General features: G+C 38.3%; 2 protein-coding genes across 2 annotated transcripts in view; both read right to left on the reverse strand.

The window, feature by feature from the left end:
* Nucleotides 1-1037: 1037 nt before the first annotated feature.
* GCG (glucagon) lies at nucleotides 1038-7372 on the reverse strand. Its single transcript, XM_065413376.1, has 6 exons — nucleotides 7275-7372; nucleotides 6685-6846; nucleotides 5785-5838; nucleotides 4402-4539; nucleotides 2108-2251; nucleotides 1038-1062 (listed from the first exon to the last, which is right to left on the reverse strand). The coding sequence occupies exons 1-6, from the start codon at nucleotides 7370-7372 to the stop codon at nucleotides 1038-1040; spliced, it is 621 nt and encodes a 206-aa protein (XP_065269448.1).
* Nucleotides 7373-22397: 15025 nt separating this feature from the next.
* The window catches only part of LOC135885297 (prolyl endopeptidase FAP-like), a 59694-nt gene continuing 59392 nt past the window's right edge, over nucleotides 22398-22699 (reverse strand). The window contains exon 26 of the mRNA XM_065412951.1: nucleotides 22398-22499. Coding sequence (XP_065269023.1) covers nucleotides 22398-22499 — 102 coding nt within the window. The remainder of the gene's footprint in view (nucleotides 22500-22699) is intronic.

The raw sequence follows: 22699 nt of genomic DNA on the forward strand, positions 1-22699 counted from the left end.
CTGCTTGTCAGTTGAACATTTACTTCAAGAATTCAGAGTGCCACAAAATGTTCTTTGAGCAAGATGGTGGTGGGCATAGAAGACTGGCTGACCATATTCGAACTAGCTGATCCAGCTCCTTGCGTTCATGGTATTACACAACAGTGCGTATAAGCAACACATAGCACTCAAAAATTTGCAAAGATGGCTGCTCTTGCACATTTTGTTAAAATACAACAATTTGTGATAACGAAGAACATTTTAAAACAACCCCACCCTATCCCCTTTAAACTCAGCTTTTGCTTTCACAATTTCTTTTTTCAGCAAAAGTCTACTCGAAATTCACACATCCCCAGTTTTAGAAATCATCAAAACCATTTCATGAAAGCCATTCATAAGAGGAATGGAACCATGAAAATGTCAAGAAACAAATGCTAAATTTATGCACAGCATTACAAATGAATCACTTTGAAGCTCTATGACACTTTAACTCCTTAGATATAAACAAGCTTGTTTTTCTTCAAAGACGCAAGAGGGACACATGCAAAAAAAAAAATAAAAAAATAAAAAGACAACAAAAAAGAAGCTTGAAAAATTTTTTATTTAAGGCTATCATTTAATATCCTGAAAGCTTAGCCTTTTTATAACAAAGGTTTCAAGAGGGAAGTTCACTTCTCAGACATTTGTGACTATCAGCCCCTTTCTAATAATGCAGATTTTGGGTGCTTGGAATCAATCCTATGTATAAGTCGACTTCATAGAAAAATAATTTAATTGCTAAATGTAAATAGAGATATTTTGGCCCTAAATAATTGAAAAATATGAAGATGGGGCATTTTTGTATTCTTAAAGCGGTTACTCTGTGTGTCCTTTTGACAACAACTTTTTCATATATAATCCTTTGGCAACACTACACTATAGTAAAATTCATTTCTTGGCATGCAAAGCAATATGGCTTATAAATATAATATATAGAACACAAATTTCAGAATTCCCTGGTGACCAGCAGCTGATGCAGTGAAGAAGATCTTGACTTGTCCTATATTTATTTTGTACTTTTACTGGTATTCCCCCAAAAGGTCCCTGGAAAAACAAAAGGACTTAATTAGGACCAGTTACAGTATTCAGAAGATTAAACATATGTGGAAGACATTTTTCCTGGTTTAGATTTAACTGATATTAGTTCCAGAAACCCTTCAATTATAGATTGAAAGCACAATTATTTCTAAAGGTAAAGCTCTTAAAAAGATTTTTAGTGGATGTTGTTAAACAACATTTTTCATGTTGTACTAGATGCTAAATTTGCTAAATGCAAAAAAAAAAATTAAAATGCCAATAAAATTTATATTTTAATAATTATTTTTAAGTTTTAATAATAAGAATTAGTATTTGTTGGCCTACATTCTCAAAAGTGACTAGTGATTTTGGATGTTTCCATTTTTGTGTGAGATGCATGAAAGAGACCTAATTTTCATAGGGAAGGCACTCAGCATCTTTGGAAATCAAACACCTTACATATGTCTCAATTTGAGCAGTATTGTCTTTTAAGTGCTTTACAAACATCAACACATAATTCCTAAAATGCCCCGAGAACTGGGTTAGAAAATTTTATTTTCCCATTTTACAAACAGGAAAACTGAGGCAGGGGGGCTTAAATTACCCACCTTAGCCATAGAGGTTTTTCGTGTCATAGGAGGGATTAGAGCTCAGGAGTTCCTGGCTCCCACACCTGTGCTCAGACCACTCTTTAAGACTGTATTCTTTTTTACAAAAATCTCTTTGATATGTTTTAATAATATTTTGGTGGTTATAATTGTTACGTACATGTCAGTTTCTTTTATCAATAATTTATTTTGGGCCAAATACTTGTCAAAGTCAAATCAATAGCAAAACTCCTATTAACTTAAATAGGAACAAGATCTGGCTCTTGATACAAAACATAGACTATACTTGGAATGGTTTTGCTTACAGTATATGGCACGATCTGTAATCCAACATTTTTAATACGTGTATGGGTATAAATAAATAGTGACAGCTAAGTGAAAAATGAACTGCCTTTCCTCAGTGTGCTGCAAGTATATTAAAAATCTAAATATACTAAGATTTAAGATGATCAAAATTCAGTCACCTCTGGGTAACTTTTGTGTTAATCAGCCATTTTAAGAACTCTTTGGTAGCCATTTCATCGAGGATTTTGTTGATATCACTGGTAAAAGTGCCATCTGCATGTCTTCTGTCCAGTTCTTCAACTGCATTAGCTTCTTCTGAGAAACTTTAAAGGGGAGAAATTGTCAAATAATAGCTGTGCAGAACAGAATAAACAAACCTCTTCAAGGGCCTCATCCTGCAGTCTTTACACACTCAGAGCTCCCACTGATTTCAAGGGATGCAAGACTAGCCCAGTATTAGAATGTTCTATGTTAAAGGAACATTTGGAGCACTTCTCAGTGAGAGAAGACAGTTTGGATGTCTTCCTTTCCCAGTTAGGGCTCTGTTTCTCAAAGATTTTTTAAGTGAGCCTTAATTCCTCAATTATAATTAAAAAAAATAAAAAGCCAAAAACACCAGCCCTAATACATCAAATTGCAGTTTCCTAAACCAATGTTACTCACAGCTGAGATTAAAACATAATCAAATCCTCTGTAAACATAATAAGCTTCACTGCTTAAGAATGAAGTATTATTACATTGTAGCCAACTGTTTCAAGCAGCTGATTAATAGTTTTATTGGATTTATGAAGTCCTAGATTTATAATTCCTAAAGTGTTTAGTGCATGAATATTTACCCTTTTGGCAAAATCAGTTGGGAGCTTTGTGAATTAACAGCTGCCAATTATAGTATTTTCCTAAATTGTGTGTGCTGTATGCTGTATACAGACATATGGGGTCAGAGGTGCTGGAACAATTTTTATAGTGAGATGCTGAGAACCATTTAACTGCTCTTTAAACCCTGTACATAATGGAAACCACTTCAAACAGGGGGTGAGGCAGCACCCCCAGCACCCCTAATTCCAGCACCTATGTATGAGGCCAGATCCCGGCTCCGCTTTGTACCCCCGGAGATCCATTCTAACAGGACAGCCAGAGATTCCCCTGACAGACACCTTTACCCCATTTGCTCCCTCCCACCAGGCAAAGGGGGTTCTTTAATTGACAGGGGTCCAGTGGGTTGGAGCTGGAGCACACTGTGCTTTGGTGACCTCTGGCAGGCAGAATAGTCCCCTAGGGGAGCCCTCTAACTTGCATAATTTACAATGGCCATTAGGTTGTTCTATGGGATCCCAGAGGCTAGTTTGACCTCGAATAAGGCCAAGGATCAAGTTTTCAGAAAGGTGATTTACACTTACCCCACTTTCCCACCCAGGACTCTGGGCTGAACACAGCTTGACCAGACCTGGGAACTTGTTCCCTAATTTTTACCTCCATTATCTATGGACACATGGGTACCTTTCTGCTGCCCCTGACTGCTATTCATTACCCATGACAACAAGACTACTGGAAATCAGAATGTCAGTATCATAACTTGACACCATTCTCTTTTCAATAGCTAATCTCACTCTTTAATTCTATCCTTTCGGAGATAGCCAGTCCTTCCAGGATTACTTTATCTGTTGGCTCTTCCTAGACTCCAACACACAATCTTGTCTTAGAGATATTTTATTATTATTGATATTATTATTATTTTGTAAATAGTGCCAGAGACATACAGGGTTCTTTACAGCTGGTAAAATGTATTTTTTCAAAGAACAGAGGGTGAAATGAAATCCCTGCCCTGAAGAGCTTACAGTCTAAAGGCCCAAATAAGTACAGAACGGATAACAGATGAGAACACTGTAGTTGCTAAGCCATGAAGAGCAGGGGGGATTTGAAATAGGAAGAGACCGAGGATCCTTGGAAACGATTAAATGTTCTAAGTGTAAGGTTATAATGAAAGAAGGTATAAAGCCAGGAATGAGAGGAGTGCATAAGGAGGAAAGAGTGAAGCTTGTGATGGGTGTATGGAGTAAGAGAGGATGTAGGAGCAAAGAGGTCAGAAATGTAGGTGGGGCAGAGCTATGGAAGGGCACTTTGAGGACAGGGAGATGAATCTTGAACTTACTGCAGTAAAGAGATCTTAGAAAGGGAAAAGTGTGGGGGGATTCTGGAGGAAAGACTGGTTCAGATTTAGACATGTTGACCTTGAATCTAACTTGACCTTTTACAGTGTAACAACACATTAAACTCGTCAACGTCTTCATTTTAATCTGTAGTAGGACTGAATCATTTAAAATGATCATCTCATACCCACAGTGTATCTTAAGATACAAAGAAAAATATGAAATACAGCAAGAATAAAACAAAAATACATTATGGTTCGATTAGGCTTGATTTCTAACCAGAAAAGCCAAACAACATTTAATGATAGGAACGGAGGGATTCTTACTCTCTTCTTCCTCGTCCATTCACTAACCAAGCAATGAACTCTTTGGCAGCTTGACCTTCCAAATAAGAGGTGATGTCACTGGTGTAGGTGCCCTCGGCGTGCCTCTCAAATTCAGCATGACGCCTCGAGAGTCCATTGCTGAAATAAAAGCAGTTCTCTTATGATCAGGACCATGTTAACACTTTATTTGTGCCCTTTGCTTGCTTCTGTTGGCTTCTATTTCCTGCCAGACCAGCATTTTTCATTAGCAGGAAGTTTTCCCCAAAATTAGCCTTCATATTTTCACCCTAGGTCTTAGTTACACCCCCTGGCACCACCTTAAATAATTCCATCATATCCCCCTTTTGTCTCTTAGCCAAACTGTACAGATTTAACTCCTTTTGCCTTCATTTCCTCCAGCCATTGAGCATTTTTGGTTACTCTTCTCTAAAGAACCTCCAGTTTTTCAATATCCGTTTTGTCATGTGGTTTCCAGAACTATTTCAGATGTGCTCACATCTAGGGTGTGTAGAAATGGACTGTTTCCTCCCTCTCCCTTGACGCACTGCCTTTGCTTATTCAGAACAAAATTGATCATTTTCTGAAGCCAAATTGCACTGCAAAATTTCGTCTAATTTGCTGCTCACTATAACTGCTCGGGTCGTCCATTCCCTGCCTCCTGGCAGAGAAGACAAGTTTTGGGGCATTTTTCTCCAGATGTATTAGTTTGCATTTATTTTTAGCATTTATTATTTTCTGCCCATGTTTCAAATTTCTCTAGGGCCCTTTGCATTATTTTTCCATCTGCTTGGGAGTTTGACATTCCTCCCAATTAGTACCATCTGCACTTTTCAATTACATGCCATCTATTCCCCCTTCTACAATGAACAAGTTACATAAAAATGGACCTAAGACTGATCCCTGTGTTACTCGGTTAAAATCTCTTGCTGCCTCATCATATATCATTCCTCTTTCATTGGTCTTGTGTCCAATATTGATCCCCCAACTCCATATTTCTTAGGATTCCCCTGCCTTATCTCACACTTGTGGGATTTTAATACTTCTTCCATTGTACCTTACTCATTAGATTTCTTTATTCCCTAAAATTTCCTTTCCTGAAATCTAATACTCTCGTACTGCTACATTCTCAAAGCCATTCCTGAATTCAGTTAGCTCACAGCCACTGGTTCCAAGCTTCTCTATCATAATGAAAGTCTCAATCATTTCCTCCCTAATTGTAAAAATTAGACCCAGAATGCCTTCTTCTATGGCTGGAGTATCTAATTCCAGCATTATAATTATGAAGGTGTAAGGAATTCTCTATATTGTTGGCTGTTTCCTACCCAACAGAAATATTAATTGTTTCAATTCCTTCTGAGTAACATATCCAGCATTTTAAAGTACCTTGAGAGCTGGTCCAGGAATTTTTCATTCTCTCTCTCATCCAGTGCCGGTTGTCTGTAGCAAAGGCCCAGAGTCATTAGATATCTGATATTATATTAGTACATTGCATTGTATGCATAATATGCATTAGCTCATAAAATGCTATTGAACATTATTTAAATATTACTGTAAAAATCTGTGAATGCTAAACTACACAGGTGAGTGCTTTTGGGGGCTATGAATGTAATTGAATACAGGCTCTTGAAACTCTTAGTTCCATACTTCTGTTTTTAAGGACCACCTTAGCACGGGAAGTTAAAACGTTAGCAGCACTAACTAAAGCCAGAAGGGACCATTTGACCCCCCTTGTATATCATAGGCCATAGAATTTCATCCAGTTACTTCTATGCTGAGCCCAGAAACTTGTATTTAACCAAAACATATCTTCCAAAAAGGCATGCACTGCCAGTATTTCTGTGGCACAATCGAGGTATCTAGTGGCCAACAAAGCTTAATCCTCGATAAGTGTTCTATAAGGAGACCACAGGATCAGAGTAGCTAAATATGGAAAAGACCTATTAGGTCACTGAGTCCATCTTCCTGAAAGAGTTTCCTTACAGATGACAAATCAGATACCACACTAATACCTGCCAAAAGTCTGATGACTATTTCAACCAATCACTTCTGCTATTTCAAAAAGGATTGAACTAGTATATAACAATGATCTTCCACAGTTGGCTCATTTTTTGCTAACAACATATCAATGCTATGTTTCAATTATCCTGAAGGTCTTCTTCTCTGATTTGTATGCTATGCATTTAAAAGGAAAATAGATCATGTTCTGTGAGGGGAAGCTGAATAGTGAACTGATTCCTGACATGCACTAGATTATGGATGTGCATGGAGATTTATAATGCTTACCCGCTTCTTTTAGTGCTCATTAACCATTGCACAAAATCCTGAGCTCGTCTAGTGTCCAAGTACTTGCTGTAATCACTGGTGAATGTGCCTTGTGAATGACGTTTTACTTCATTCAGCTGTCTAGATTCATCTAATGGTTCAGTCTGGGAAGCTTTGAATGATCTATGAATAGCGTGTAATACATTAATCAGCATTGATGATAGCACTTTCTACAGGTGCTATTCCTGCATTGACTTCTTTTTAAAAAAATTCTATATTCCAACAGAATAAGAACAAAGAAAAGAAACAAAAATTACTTGCTACTGATATGATTGTTAGCTGGCTGACAGAGTCAATCAGTATAGCAGCCTGGTCACTGTATAACTAAGAGTCTATTAGGACAACAATAAAAGGGTACTGTTAGAAACACCAAACAACTGGTGTGCTGCACTTTGCAATATAGATATCCTTCTCTGATCCACAGATGAATTAAATATACTGTAATATTATAAGAAACTTTTCCTCAAGTCAAAGATTTTGCATCGAGTTGCGGGAAAAGTACAGGGGAGTATGTTTGGATTATTCTGAGATGTTTGCTTTGTAGTGTTTACCTGGATTTCTCTTCTGTGTCTTGAAGAGGATTTTGCCAGCTGCCTTGAATGATCATTAAAAGCAATCCAGCCACAAAATAAATGCTTTTCATTTTCATTGCCTGTCAGAACACAGATGGGGGGGGGGGAATAAATATAGTCCTCTTTACATACTTTGGAGTCAATATATAGACAGGGAAACCCACTAATATAGAATGGAATGAAACTCCATGTATATGAGAGGAGAATGAAAATCCTACATAGCTTCAATGTGTTGCAATTGTCATACTATAACACCAGGTGGTTTTTAATTTTCTGAATTTATTGACTAAAGAAATAAAAGCAAAATCCCATCACAGAGTGCTGTGTCACATCCAGCCACTCTTCTTGCTCTAACTGAGCATTTTTTCTTCATCCCCTCACTTCTAAATCCTTGTGTTTTGTATGCTTTTGTTTTTATCATTTAAAGCAATGAACACCTGTAGGATTGGGCTCCTTGGGTAAAATAGGCAAATTTCAATCCAGAGTGTGACTTTTACAAAAAATAAATACATTTATGGTTAGAAATTTCTGATACAGAAGGTATATCAAATTCTGTTGTAAGGAGTACTTGTGGCACCTTAGAGCTGCTACTCTGAAATTCTGTTGTGTTTATGGTGCTTTTGATACAATGCTATAACTAGTACAGTCTTAGGTTTTCCATTTTAGTCCATCATTAGGTTTATAACTTGCTTCAACCATTAAGGGCTGATCCTGATATGCTGCTAGGTGTAATGCACATTGCTGTGGGTAGTTCCATTGACTATATACAATTAATAATAAAGGACTAGATTGTGATCTCTATCCTACTCCCTGTGTGGTCTCATGAGTAAGATTATTCATTGTGAGTAAGAGTATCACACTGTGGCCCACAGTATTTTTATATATATGTTTTGGTGGTTCAGAGCTATATTGTGAATCTCTTATTCAGACTGATGAACACTTTCTCACACAAGTAGTCTCATTGTCTTCAATTATATATTTCAGTGAGCAATCACCAATGTGAGTAAGGTGTTTACCATCTGTTCTTTAGTATGTAAATGTTAAACATTATCGTTATTCAATGTACTATTATTAGTTTAATTTAGCTTACGGACCCAATATTGGAGATGAACAAATAATTGACTTTTTTGGTTTGCTGGCAGAACTGGAAAAAAAATGATTAAGGTTGAATGAACCATTTTGTTCAGTTTTTCATTTCATTTTGTTACATTTTTGGGTGCTTTTTAACCTTAATTATTTTTAAAAACCTAGCTAAATTTAGAATTAAATGTCATTTTGGAATGAAAAGTCAAAATATTTCATTTTGAAACTGTCAAACATTTTGACTTTTTCTAAATTTCTTTTTCATTTTTTATTCATCTGAGACTATTCTCCAAATTCAACTCGAATTCACAGTTTCGACTGCCTTGAAACTGCATTTTTAATAGAATAAAATATTTCACCAAAATAATTTTGACCAACTCTACTCAATACTGAAAATACTTACTGCTGAGCATAGTCCCTATTACTGCAAATAGCCCTGTTGACTTCAATCAGACCACTCACACAAGTTAGCACATCAGCGAGCAGCAGTAGATATTTGCCTGGTCTGTTTCATAGACTAAAGTGATTTGTAATGAAAACATCTATGAAATTGAAGCAAAAATATTATAAAGCAGCAAGTAGATTTTAAAGTACTTGCTTTGGGTCAGTTCTTAACTTTATGAAATGATTGTTTAATAAAATTAATTAATATACATTTTGGACTCATGCTTTTGGCTATTAAAAATAATTTAAACAAGCCAAGGTATTTAGCTCAAAAATTAGCTAATCTTCATCAATTCATGCTTTAAAATCAGCATGAATGACAATGTTAATTCACTATAAAGCAACTGAAATTGTAATAAGTTCACAGAAATTGAATGTCACTGGAAGTGTTTCATCATGCATTTGAACTGATACTCTGTTGTGTGCCTGAAAGAGCCACTCTCCCATCCATGAAAATGTTCCAGAGAAGTTTATACTACAGTCTGAAAAACAAAGGGAGATAGGAAAATTGAGCCAGTTGAAATAAAATGTTAAGTGGCTAACTAAATCCCTGCAGGCCAATAAAAAACCCCCCTAAATTTAACCTTCCACACTATTTATAATCCTCCCCATTGGTCCAGATTTCAGAATAAGGGACCCTTGTACACATCTAAAGCTAAATTCTGCACTGATTTATACCCCCATAAAATCCCAGTGATATTGTTTATTTGAATTCAGTGAGCCGCACAGTGTGTCAGTCAGAGCAGAAATGGACCCACTCTATGCTGCATTACTTTGGCACCATGGGCTGAAGTAAGAACGGACCAGAAGCCTTGTTGTTTCAGGTTTATGCTATGACACATTTCAGAGCAGGTTTTCAGACATAACTGAGCATGACAACTTGTATCTTCCATGCATTATAAGATAACACACAACTGGACATGAAACGTAACAGAGTAGAAGACTCAATGGACTCCAAATGCCCAATAATTTGGCTAAAATCTATGAGTGGAAAATATAATAAGCCAAGTACTACGCAATTGATGGATAGCAAGCACTTACCAGTAAGCACTGAGTAAGGTTCATTGTTTATTGTACATAAGTATTCAGACTATCATATTGAGGTTTTCTTTCCCAGAGCTAAATACATATAACTTAGATGCAGAGCAATGATGCCAGAGGGGAAGTACATAGAAGATCTGCATACAGAAGTATGTACTGAACACTCATTGCAGGATATAGAAACCAAACAATCATGAAACTGGATTTCTAAATAGCTAGGGGCAGATCCGCAGCTGGTGCAAATTGTCACAACTCAATTGACTTTCAGGGAGCTATGACAAATTTACACCATCTGAGGATTTGCCCCCTGGTATTAACTACTTGTGTGCTCTGCCTGAGCAGAGCTGGAATGTCTGGCAGCAGTCCTTTAGTGCTGCTGTGACTAGGTAAGGCACTATATTCAATGAAATGTTACTGGCCAATAGCAATACAATACTGCTGTGTTGCAACATAAGGCAATACAGTTAAGTGGCATTTTAGTCAGAGCTAGAAAAATGAATTGAAGAATATAAGATTTTCCATATTGGATCAGACCTTTGAGCCATGAAATCCATTATCCTATCTCTAGCAAGTGGTCAATACCAAATACGCCAAAGCTGCATAATTGCAGCTGGCTGATCATGCAATGGTATACATAGAGAGGGATTCCTTTCTGACCTCTGTAGTGATTAGTTTATGCCCCGAAAGCATAAGGTTTGATTACTCCATTTCAACATACCATGCATATTGTACCTAGAAGTGTCATATTTGTCCTAAAACTATTAAAATCCAGCTACAATATTTAACACTCTGTCCACTTGGAGTTGTACTTCAGTGGTACAACACTGACATCCAATGTTGATCCTAAAGAATACATCAGTTTCACATTTCACGTGTTTAAAGACTACAGGAGAAATCCTGACATCTATTCGCACTTATTTCTCAGTCAAAAGTTTCTAGAACAGGCAGGATTTGGCATGAAATAGTTTGATTATTAAATACTGTTTATGTTGAATATCCTCAATAAGAAAAAGTTGATCTTCAGTAAATAATTTAGAAATATAAAGAGCATGATTCAAAGTCTACTGAAATCTTTGGAAAGATTCTCATTAATTTCAGAGGGTTTTGGGGACAGATCCTTACGCTCCAATCCTGCAAGACTTACACAAAGTGCTTAATGTTATATATGAGAGCACTCCCATTTACTTTGATATGATTTTGGCATATGTTTAAATTTAAGTAAGTGTTTGAGTTCTTTCTAAATAAGTATGTTTTTCAGAATCAAGACCTTAGGTTGTATCAGCAAGTAGAATTTGGTGAGATTAGTAAAAAAAGAAAAGATTACTAAAGTATTTGCAAGATTTGAAAATCTTTAAGTTAGAGGAACCTGCCTTTTAGCCAGCCAGATATTTTGAAAACTGCTGCACTTTCATTAAATATTTGTCAAATGTTTTATCTTAAAATTTAAGATGCATTTTTGTACATTTATTCTTCAATATTTAGCATTGGTAATCACGGTCAGTAATAGTTATTTATTTTCTATAAGTCAAAGACAAAAGTAGTAACTAGAAATGTGTTCTTATGCTATTACTACTTCATTCTAGAAAACACAAAAGTGTGCCCTATAGAGAAAGAGGAATTATTAACAAAAGAATATTTGTACAGATTTATTACCTATAATTATTTATTGAAAGCCAGATAAAACTATTTCTATAGCAAGTGGAACCTGGCTCTTGAATCTGTTTGAGAGGTTTAGATTTTTTGTAGAAACAGCTACAAAAGCTTGCGGTTTCAAGTGTCAAAGTTCCAGTCAAACTGAAATAAATTTTAAATAGAAAATTATCTGTTTTTTTAGTTGGCTAATGAATTCATTTCCAATTCCTCTTCAATTAGAAATTAGAAAGTACAGTTCAAATCCTTCCTTTCCTGCAATTTCAATTAGCTAAATTTGTATTAGCTAAACTGAGGTTGTTACAGTGAGACACATAAAAATTAACAAATCAGCTGAATGGATGTTCTTAACCAGGATCCCAGCCACCAGAGAGACTGTCAATAATATGTATTTATCAAATCTTGATCAAAATGTTTAAGGCTGAAAACAGTTATTGACTCATATAGCATTGACTTTGCATTTGGAATTACAGAGGAATATTTTTTCTTGATAACCTGGACTTTCACTAGTCTTCTGAACATATTTTACTACAGATCTCTTTAGTGGACTGTGTGGAAGCTGTACTTGGATATATTGCAACAAAGTTTTCACAAAGAATCCTGCTAAAAGTCCAATTCATTCCAACAATCCGTTGAGTTACATCATGGCTGAATAATGAGAAATATTTTAATTTGAAAATTAAAAAGTGAATAAGAATAGATTTCTGGAGATCTGAGACTGTTGTAGATAGTACAGGTTATTAATTATGAATCGACTATCTCTTTAATGTACATGTAATTTACTACTAATTTATACACACTGCACTGTAAAATGCATTTATGGAAAAGTTCTATAGAATGTAATCGATACCTTTCTAGAAGTTTTTTGCACCATCCTACAGTATTCCACAACTGGGATATAATTCTGTATTAAATTCTGTAGGCTGGTTCAAAATAACCAACAAGAAGGTTATAATTTTCTATTAAATGATATATAACTTTCCCATATGGCATTTTATGGTGTAATTACATAAAATGAATGAAAACCACATACTTTCAATGGAGTTAGACCAGTGTAAAACTGTTGTAATGGAGTGGCAAATCTGCCTTGAGATATTTTCAAGTAATGTTCATAGAAACCTATTTAATTTCTCTAGCCCCCTACTAGTTTCATCCCTATTGATTTCTATAGGACTTTTAGGATGTTCGTACAAGGGATGACAATGTTTAAAGTCAAAATGGTTCAGTATCTGTGGACACATGTCTAGTGAATGGTATTTGAAAATGGGAGTGTAAGACAAACAACAAAAATCAGTATTTATGTATAAGTGTCTAACATTTAAATTCTTACTATAATGCATTTCTTCCATGATTCCATGTTTAATCATCCTCCTTTCTATCATTTCTGTCAGCCTTAGAAGTTGATTTTGCATCTTTGGATCATTCTCTCTTAAATTAGTTGCCTTCCATTGAATAAACTAAAAGTGATTAAAATTTAACTATATACACTACTTATTCATTCTAAATATAAAAAGATAATACATAATAATAAATAATAATAATAAAAGAAAAACTTAAAAAGCACCATGTTGAGAGATCCTGTATTTGCTTTACAAACCTTGGACAGAACAATTGCACTCAGCCCATTGAATAAATCTTATAGGTGGCTAGCATGAATCTTACCTTCTGATACTTTGAAGTGATGCACAGCGATTGGGGAAAGAGTAGCTACTCTTCCAGAACTTTGGGAAGCCTTCAGGATCCTGAGATCTGCCTAGCTGCCTCTGTGGCTCAGCCTTATATATACTGTTCAGCTCTAGTAAGCATTATGAGAGTGCATCATTGCTGACAGTTTCCTTATTCAACTTAAAAAAATCATATTTGCCATTCTTTACTTTACATTTGACAATTTTTACAAGCAATTACACATATTGATTCTGCTTACCATATGACATCAGTGCTGAGATGGGTCCTTAATGGAGACGCAAAAGGAATGAGGTGTCAATGTCAAAAGAAGTAAATATCAATCAGGAGGACATTAGGGCTATACACAATTAAATAAAGGTGCTAGGAATCAATGCAACATGTCCTTCAAATTCATGTTTGCCTATCTGACATTTCATTTAAAATTGATGGGTGAAGTCCTGGCTCCACTGAAGTCAATGGCAAAACTCCCATTGATTTCAGTGGGGCGAGGACTTCACCCATCAATTTTATAAGTTTAACATAATAAAACAGTAATAATAATAAAATAATAAGAAACATGAACCTCACACAAAGTCCCCCACAACCAGAGAAAGGGAAGACTCCATAAAGTCCACCAGAGACCTTGCTGTGCCGATATAATTAATCCAAGAAAAGCTGAGATACTACTGTGATGGGCACCAGTACAACCCCCTAAACCAGACAGATTGAATGTAACAAAAACGTTCGGTTTCAATTCAAATGATCTCCAGGTGCAATGTATCAATTTTGTAAATTCCTCGTCTGAGAATATATGGTACGTGTGTGATCTGTATGCCAAATACTTGTTACATAACTGAGATCTACATCATGCCCCCTAGATCTGCGCATATAGCCCGGTGCCCTGGAAATGAGTTTAAAAGGATAATACAGGCCCAGGCTGTATTATATCATGTAGAGGTGCCCTTCAGAGTGAGTCCTTGGGGCATCAGTGACAGGGTCAGTAGCCCAGCTCTGATGAAGCAGCATTGCCAAGGAGGCAGGAGGGAAGGGCACCAATAGCCAACACTGGCATAGAGGACCTGGGATCTGAACAGATTCCTGAGGATATGCCAGTGTTGGGGGATGGGTCCTTCATACTCTTTTATGAAACAACAGTCTGGGGTCTCCAAGAGGGGATCACAATGGAGACTTCCTCCTGTGGGATTTTTCATGGGTGGGGTCAATATGGATCTGGAACTACCTGCTAAACCTGTAAGTACAAATTGTAATAATGTATGTACAACTGAAAGTGCTTATTACATTTGTAAGTGATCAGATGGTCCAGATAAGATGTTAGAAAGTAAGGGCTAAACACTCCCCTAAGCCTAAAATTCTGCTTGGTAGAGGGAAGGGTGTGGGACCACTAGGAAGCCACTTACAGCTCACTGAACCTGTGCACCAGCAGTGGCCCCAGCATAAACTAGAGCATCGTAGGGGCTAACTTATGATACTGGAGTATGGTCCCTAAAGATAAATCCTCTCTCTCCCCACCTAACCCCTCACATCAGCAGAGTTCTCCTTCATTAGAAGAATTCTTTGCTGACCGACTGGCCAGCTTCCAGCCACACATACTACCTGAGCAGCATAAAAGGAGTCAGAATATAAACCAGAATCTAGCCTTATAGGTCTAGAGCACATATGTAATATAACAGCAAATACAAATTGTAATGTATGCTCACCAACTCCCACCCCATAGATATCTATGTAACTAGTATGGTATTACTGTATATACCTAGGGAACAGCAAATCTCATCATATCATGCCACCTTACACTGGCCACATGGTATATTTTAATTTCTAACATTATGAAGTTATTGCATTGTTCCACTCACAGGGTCCATGTACTGAAACCAATGTTCCCGTTAAGTTTTCTCTATGTGAAGGACAAATGACTGCCTGTGCTGAAGTTTAAAACTTAAGTGCACAGCCTCTCCCACTACCATTCCCTACATTCCTCCACTTTTCATTCACTCTTCCTCCTTCCTATATCAATTCATTCTCCCTCCTCATTCATTTCTTCCCCCATCAATAATCTCCTTTTTACTCCCTCCCGTCTCTCTTTCTCATTTCTCTCCCCCTTACCTTTCTATTCTCGCTCTCACCAATCCAAAATGTTTTCAAGCCCTGATTCAATGTATGGATTGGGATTGTGTGCTTACATATATTAACACATGGATCCAAATAGTGCACGTATATCACACATACTTTAGCTTTTCAAACTTTTGTCTGAAAGGTGTGTTAATATCTGTATAATTCCTCTCCAACACAACCTCACTGCACACCCCCCCCAAACTAATCCAAGGCACCAATCCTCCCCGGCACTGACAGAATGAAGGTCTGCAGCCTCTATGCCAAGATGTTTGGGAGCCAAATTAAGCATTCACACAACTTGCAAAACCAAATCCATTCATTTTAGGGAACCTTAATACACCTCTCCCCCGATATAACGCTGTCCTCGGGAGCCAAAAAATCTTACCGCATTATAGGTGAAACCGCGTTATATCGAACTTGCTTTGATCCGCCGGAGTGCGCAGCCCCGCCCCCCTGGAGCGCTGCTTTACCGCATTATATCCGAATTCATGTTATATCGGGCCATGTTATATCGGGGTAGAGGTGTACCACTAAAGTGCCTTGCCTACCTTGCCCCAAATTTTTAAAAAATTTACTCTGGACTAAGATTTTAAGATTGTTAGGTATGGGGGGCAAAATCAGACTTTAAATAGGAAAGTGGGTTGAATCCTTCAATATTGCAAGGTACTGTGTCTCTCCATCATGTTGGTGAACTTTCCTACCCTTCTATGAGAACACACCAGTTCTGCAGTTCCCAGGCACGACAGCAGATGGTGTTCAGTTGGCCTTTTATCAGTTTCTTGTCCAGTATGGTATACAGATAGTCCTGTTGCAATGGATTGCTACTAACATTACATTACTACATGTTGAGTGTTATTTATTTTTAGTTGAAAGATACACAGCCTTCCTAAATCAGCTCTGCAGAAGATAATACAATATCACCTTCCCCAGAATTCTGTCAGTTCTTTTCTTCTTGTTTGTTTAGTCCTATTTATTCTCTAGTGTAAAAATAAAGTTTTCTATTTACAGTATAGTCATTTCAAATGAGTATGAAGTATGAAACAGAGCAGCTGAATGCAACTGGATAGGCAACTTGCTACATAGATTATTTAGTTCAGCACAATCTAGTTGTGATCATCAAATTACAAATATGTCTTGAATGATACACAATATAAAAACTTTACATCTGTGCTTTTAGTTATTGCTGCATATTTGTGAATGCAACTGTATGCAATGGGTGAGCTGTATGCCAAACAAAATTACAGAAATGTTTCAAGTACGTGTCCAGTGTATTTATTAGAGGTGGTTGACATTTTTTGAATTTTGTACTTTCAAGGAAGTTTCTCATCACAATTTGATTTTTTATGAAAAACAAACATTTTTTTTTTCTAAATTTTGTTTTTCAACCAAGTCAGCACATTCCAGTGACCTTTTTTTGTTACTGTTTTTCTACCATTTTGGTTATTAAATACACAACACATGCATATTGGTGGCGGTTGTGTCTTGGGGGAATGGGTTGTAAACATGTCCCCCTCTTTTCATGACAGTTACCCTGGAGGTGTTCATCTGTCCAATGACTTGTCAGCCAGGACTATACTGTTTGGGCTATATGACCTGTTAAGGGTCCCCACCACTGCCTGTCAGTCAGAGGGGATCTGAAGTCCCACTGTGGGTTTCAGAGAGGCACAGCACATACTCATAACCTGCCTGACATCATTCCCCAGTCTTGACTACACCTCACAGAGCAGTGATGGCTTTCAGTGAAGGAGGATTTCCCCCCCTCAGGCTACATAAAAGACTCTAGTGCCCCAGAACCTGGCTAAACTGTGCAGCTCCAGCTAGGCTCCATGCCATGGATGTATCAAGGCTGGGGGTTTGGCCCTCAGTGAGTAGAGGTATCACTCCTATGCAACGGGCCACAAATCAATGGAGTTGCAGCAATTTACACAGGCAGAGAAGTTGGCCCACTGTGTACTAGCTATGCTACATTTTGTGAAGACAATGAATATAATTGAAAGTAATACCAATACTGTTAGCAAATATGATAAATTATTCAGATTAAATACAAAGCATTTAAATGGCTCTGTAAAATGTATTAAACAGCTGTGCCCTGTAATTGGGAGCTGACTGATAAACTGGAAAATACTGAATGTGATGTGAATTTGACTTTATCTCTGATCCAATTTGTTATGGGCTTGAACCATGGCCTGGAGGACTGGCTGGAGGTGCACCTGGCCTTTTCACTCATGTTTTTCTCCAGGCCTATTCTGCAGCCACAGAAGGTCCAGTGCAGCAGAACTGGTGTAGTTCCAGTTTGGCTGGGAAAGAGGGGCTGGATGTGGGAGAGATGCTCATGGGGCACGTGCACCCTGTACAGTATGGAATGGGTGTGGGGGGGCAGGGAGCAGGAGAGAGCATGGGATTGGAGTGTGGCCAGAGGATCTACTGCTGTGCACGTGTAGATGCTGTACATGAACTATTTAAGCCACTGAGCTGAAGCAGCCCCTGCTTTGCCACCATGTTTGGTTTATTTTGTGCTAGCAACGCATCCACAGGGGAACTGGAACTGTAAACAATCTAATCAGTGTTTGATTATTTCCCAGTACAAGGACTTCTCTGCTCAATACAAATAAAATAGTAGTGTCTACACACTTCCTCTCTAAAGCTCCATCTCCAGTGACTTAGCAGACTTGTTTAAATAACTACACTTTGAGCTGGGGGTGGGATTTCGAGCTCAAGGAGACCTACCCAGGCTAGCTCTGACTGACACAGCATGCTACAGAGTGAAGCTGAGGTGTTGCAACCAGACCCTGACTAGGTACCTACCATCTTCAATGGGACCATATTCAGGGTGGCTAGTCACTCCCGCTGCCACAGCTATACTCTGTTTTTAGCGTGATAGCTTGATTGGAGCTAGCACAGGCATGTCTCCTTGATTGGGACTCACACTCCCAACTCCAAGTGTAGACATCCCCTTCGAGTTATTTAAAGCCAAAGTTTAGCTGTCCACTGTGGTAAATTGTGTCAGAGAGAGTTAAAATGTCATGTTTGAGACTAAATCCAAGGTATGAATAGGGTGTTCACCTCACACATGTTGGGAAAGGGGTAATACAGGCCTGAGAGATCAGTTAACCTGCCTGCTAGCACCTGGAGAATGGGCCAGGCCTAATTCGAAATAAAGCTCAGCTGCGGGAGAGCACAGTTTGTTTCCATAGAGCTGGGTGAGCCCAGCTTGGGAGGAGACCCAGAGGGCAGGAGGTTGAGTGTTCCATCTCTTGGAAGCAGCCTGAAAGAAGGCTGAGAAGCAGAGCAGGCAGGCTATCCACCCACGGGTGAGCTGAAAGCCTGACTGGAGGCAGGGGCTATGTGGAGCTGTAGCCTGCCTGAACCCCTGTGTGAGAGGAGGAGTGTGCTAGCTCATTCTGACAGTCAGTAGACATGCTGAGACTGTGCCAGACTTGGTGGATGGCAATACAGAGTGGAGAGTGCTGCAGGGATTCTGATGGGCAGTGTCAGTTGCTAAGGAATGAACACATGGGAGTTTCTGCATTGCACATCAGCCCTATTGCCTGCTGTTAGCACAGACTGCCTATGTGGACGGAGCATATGTGATTACAAGGAGATTTCAATACTGGCATCAGCTGAAGATATCGCCTCCCACCCTTAACTACTTAACTCACCTGCCCTGTCTTACTGATTGCAGGGTAGAAGTTATTCTAGCAGTGCTGTGTAGTCATCACACTGTACTGGAGACATAGTCCTGCTTTTCCTTACAAACAATGAACCGAGTGCATAGTGGCTGATATAGAAAAACATTAAGCAGAACTAACAGAATGCTGTGCTTTCTCCCGCCCCCCCCCTGTCTATACCACTACTTTCTCCCCCACCCCAGAAGCCAAGTTTAACAATGCCTGCTCTATTTTCCCAGATAATAGCTAGGCACTAGAGCAGATTAACAATGATGCCCAGGCAACTTAGTCCACTTCTAAACATTATTTCATCTATCTATCTGTCTATCTACACACAGAGACACACACACACCCCGTTTAAACTCTCCAGGTATGCCCATCCCTCCAAGCGCTTCTGGCTTCATACCTTACACATCTTATGAATGACTCTTTAGGTCAGAATCATTTAATTGGTTATACTTCCAATATTAGATAGTAGGGGCTGATTTTTAAAGGTATTTAGATGCCTAAAGATACAGATAGGTGGCATGTGAAATCTTAAAAGTGCCTAGGTGTCTAACTCCCATTTCAATCAATGGGAGTTAGGTGCTTTTGAAAATTGCAGCAGGTGCCTATCTGTATCCTTAGACACCTAAATACGGATTCTCCGCTCAGTCATACCCATTTTACAGAGGCTTCTCTGGAGTTACACCACTGTAAGAGAGTTGAGAATTAGGCCCTAATAAATTCAACTGACTTGTATTCCTCATTTGTGAAATCACCCATTATTGAAAGTACTGTTGTCAGTAGAACACTCACAGAGGCCCATATAATCACCATTTAATTAGCCCTGCTTCATGTTATATTTGCTTATTTTACTGTTAGCTTTCTCAGAGCTATAATTTTTTCCTTTTTACAATTAGAACAGCTGAATTTTAATTACATTACCAACAAAAAGCTCATTAACGTCACTTAATTGGAGTGTTTCCAAAAAAACCTTAACTGAACTGAATATTTTCTGAAGAGTTCCCATCAAAGTATAATTTAACCATTACAAACAGCTTGGCAACAACATTTACATAAAGAGTTATCTTTCTCTGAAGAATGTTTTTATATGAGGAAAATCAGATTTGTTATCGCCATCCACAAAACAAAGGGAGTTGTTATATCGCAGGTTGCTTCCACCTTTTAACTCCATTGGACAAATCCTGTATTTTTGTCATTTTGGTTAAATTAAGGCCTTTGCTTTCCCACAAAGAAATCTAAGGCAATAGCGGACAGGGTTAGAAAAAAGCTTTCCTTATGGGCAGGTTATTCAATAACTGCCCACCTCAAGGTTTCTTGCACCTTCCTCTAAAGCATGGTGCACTGGCTACTGTCAAAGACAAGAAGCTGGATAAGATGGACCCTGGGTCTGATACAGTATGGTAACTCCTATGCAAGTATGATCATAGAATTATTTGGTTTGCACTGGTTCTACTCTAGTAGAACATTTTGTCCATTTCCCTGCATCATGGCAGGATTGATTTAATTCTCAAATCATCTCTGATCGATGAATGCTTAGTCTAGGGCTCGAATGTCCCCACTGGTAGTGATTTCAAAGCCACTTTTGGTATCTCTTTTCCAGTTCCCTTTTATTGTTGTTGTTGTTTGTTTATTTGCATTGTGGAAGTGCTGAGGGACTCCAAAGAGAGACAATAAACCCACTGGGCTAGGCTGTGTACAAAGTCATAACAAAAAGACCTTCTGGTACATAACAAAAAGACATGCTGGTAGTAGCATGGTACTGACCTTGCCCATGCCAGGAAACGTGAATTTAGGGTATTTTCTAAATATTTACCGTAAAATTTTCCTTCTTTGTCTTCTGTCCATTATTCCAGATTCTGTTCTCATGGACTAGCAATGACTATCATCTTTATAACATCATTTTGTGTATCTGTAGATAGTTATGTTATCCTTCTAGCTTCTCTTTGCCAAGTTCACCTCACTTTTCCTCACATATTCCATTTTTTGTATCTTTATTTAGTTGATTTCTGAACATCCTCTAGAACTTGACTAGATCTATTTTGAAAGGGTGAGGCGACGCTTCCCACATCTGCACCCTGTAAAAGGACTCTTCCCAAGCAGCATCCCCCCAAACATTGAGAGCGAATCAGGGCCCAAAACTTTTAGGGTCACCACAGTGCAACTTCAGTGGTGAATCAGGGCCCAAGTATCATTGAGCTATCTTTAAAAAAAATCTGTTTTAAGTGGATTAACATTAATTGAAAACAAAGCAAGAAAAAACTGAATGATTCTTCTCATTTTTGACTGAATGGTATTTGAGATTCAGTTCAGTGGTGCTATTACAGTTAGAAATTTGAGGGAGGCTAACTAGCTAGCAGAGAGGAAGAATGGACCAGTGGTTGGGGCACCAGTCTGGGACATAGGACACCCAGATTCAATTCCTTACTCCACCATGGACTTCCTGTGTGACCTTGGGAACTCTGTGCCTCAGTTCCCCACCTGTAAAATGGGGGTCCCAGCGAGGAGATGGGCATCACCAGGATAAAACTGCCCATTGAAACTTCATGAAAATGATGCCTCTGCCATGGATTTGGTCACTGGATACACACAATGTGGCTAGCAAGTTCTGGATAAGAATGGAAACAACTGTTGGGATAAAATAACTGTGCTGAGCCTACTTCTTCTACCCCTTAAAATGAACCCAAACTGAAACTTGGTTTGAGTTTCAAAAGGTTTGGTAAATAAAAAAAAAAATTCAAGCCTCTGTGAATGTTTTCATATCAGCCCAGATGAAGACCAGAAACACCAAGCTACTGACTTCACTCATGCTAGGAAGCAGTGGAAATCTCAGGAAAAGACTCTTCTTTGGAACTCAGGATTTCAAACCCACCAGCACTGACTAAACTTTGGACAAGCATCTAAGCTTTGTATAATCAGGATGATTATACAAACTGCAATTCCAAACCTGGTGTGGTTCACCCAGCACTAGGTTTTGCCCCGGTTACTGTGGTTGGGGCATTAATTAGCAAATCACATTGCTCTCTCAACTGTTATTCATATAACTAAGCAAGCATATTCATTTGGTTTTACGTCTTCTTCCCAAATGAGCATCGATCTCTGGAACATGAACCAGAACCCAGAACACGAGTTTTATGCAAGATAACAATAACCACACATAGCATTTTAAATTCTGGTTTTATTTTTTTCTAACAAGCCGGTGTTAAATGTGCCAAAACCTGTAGTGGTACATTATCTGCTATTATACAACATCAGTAACAGATGTAATCTCCAAATTAAAAGTATCTTAATCTTTAACTATTAATCCACCTGCAGAATATACTTAATCTGTGCGCACGCAGTTACAACTGCATTACATCAAGGCACATCTAGCTCTCAGTGATGTATAAGATGCTTCATCGTGCTGAGAATACCTTTGTTACTCTGACAGGGAAAAACATTGTTTGAGGAAGTGGGTCATATGGGTGTAAAGATGTTTACTTGAAAGGCCTGGAATTCCATGGTCCTGATCAGTGTACCACTGAAAAAGAAGAAAAAAATCCAACAAAGCACACTTGATTTCTCCATCCTACAGTAAGTAAACAATCCAGAAGCTTGATCTTTATTAATTATTATTACAGCCTGTAGCGGGGTGGTTATCCCACTCCTGCCTGAGGGGTTTAAAACAGCCCTGGCAGAGGGCTGGGGCAAAGGGAAAAGCTACTGGGCTGATTGGGGAAG

The sequence above is a fragment of the Emys orbicularis genome, chromosome 11 (assembly GCF_028017835.1).
Source record: "Emys orbicularis isolate rEmyOrb1 chromosome 11, rEmyOrb1.hap1, whole genome shotgun sequence".
Lineage (NCBI taxonomy): Eukaryota > Metazoa > Chordata > Testudines > Emydidae > Emys > Emys orbicularis.

What these genes read in the sequence shown, in the direction of transcription:
- GCG (XM_065413376.1), bottom strand. Translation starts at nt 7,372, where the DNA reads ATGAAAATGAAAAGCATTTATTTTGTGGCTGGATTGCTTTTAATGATC. An exon ending in GACACAGAAGAGAAATCCAG is followed by an intron (nt 6,847 to 7,274) that starts GTAAACACTACA and finishes CGCTATTCATAG; the next exon opens with ATCATTCAAAGCTTCCCAGA. An exon ending in ATGAGCACTAAAAGAAGCGG is followed by an intron (nt 5,839 to 6,684) that starts GTAAGCATTATA and finishes CCTTTGCTACAG; the next exon opens with ACAACCGGCACTGGATGAGA.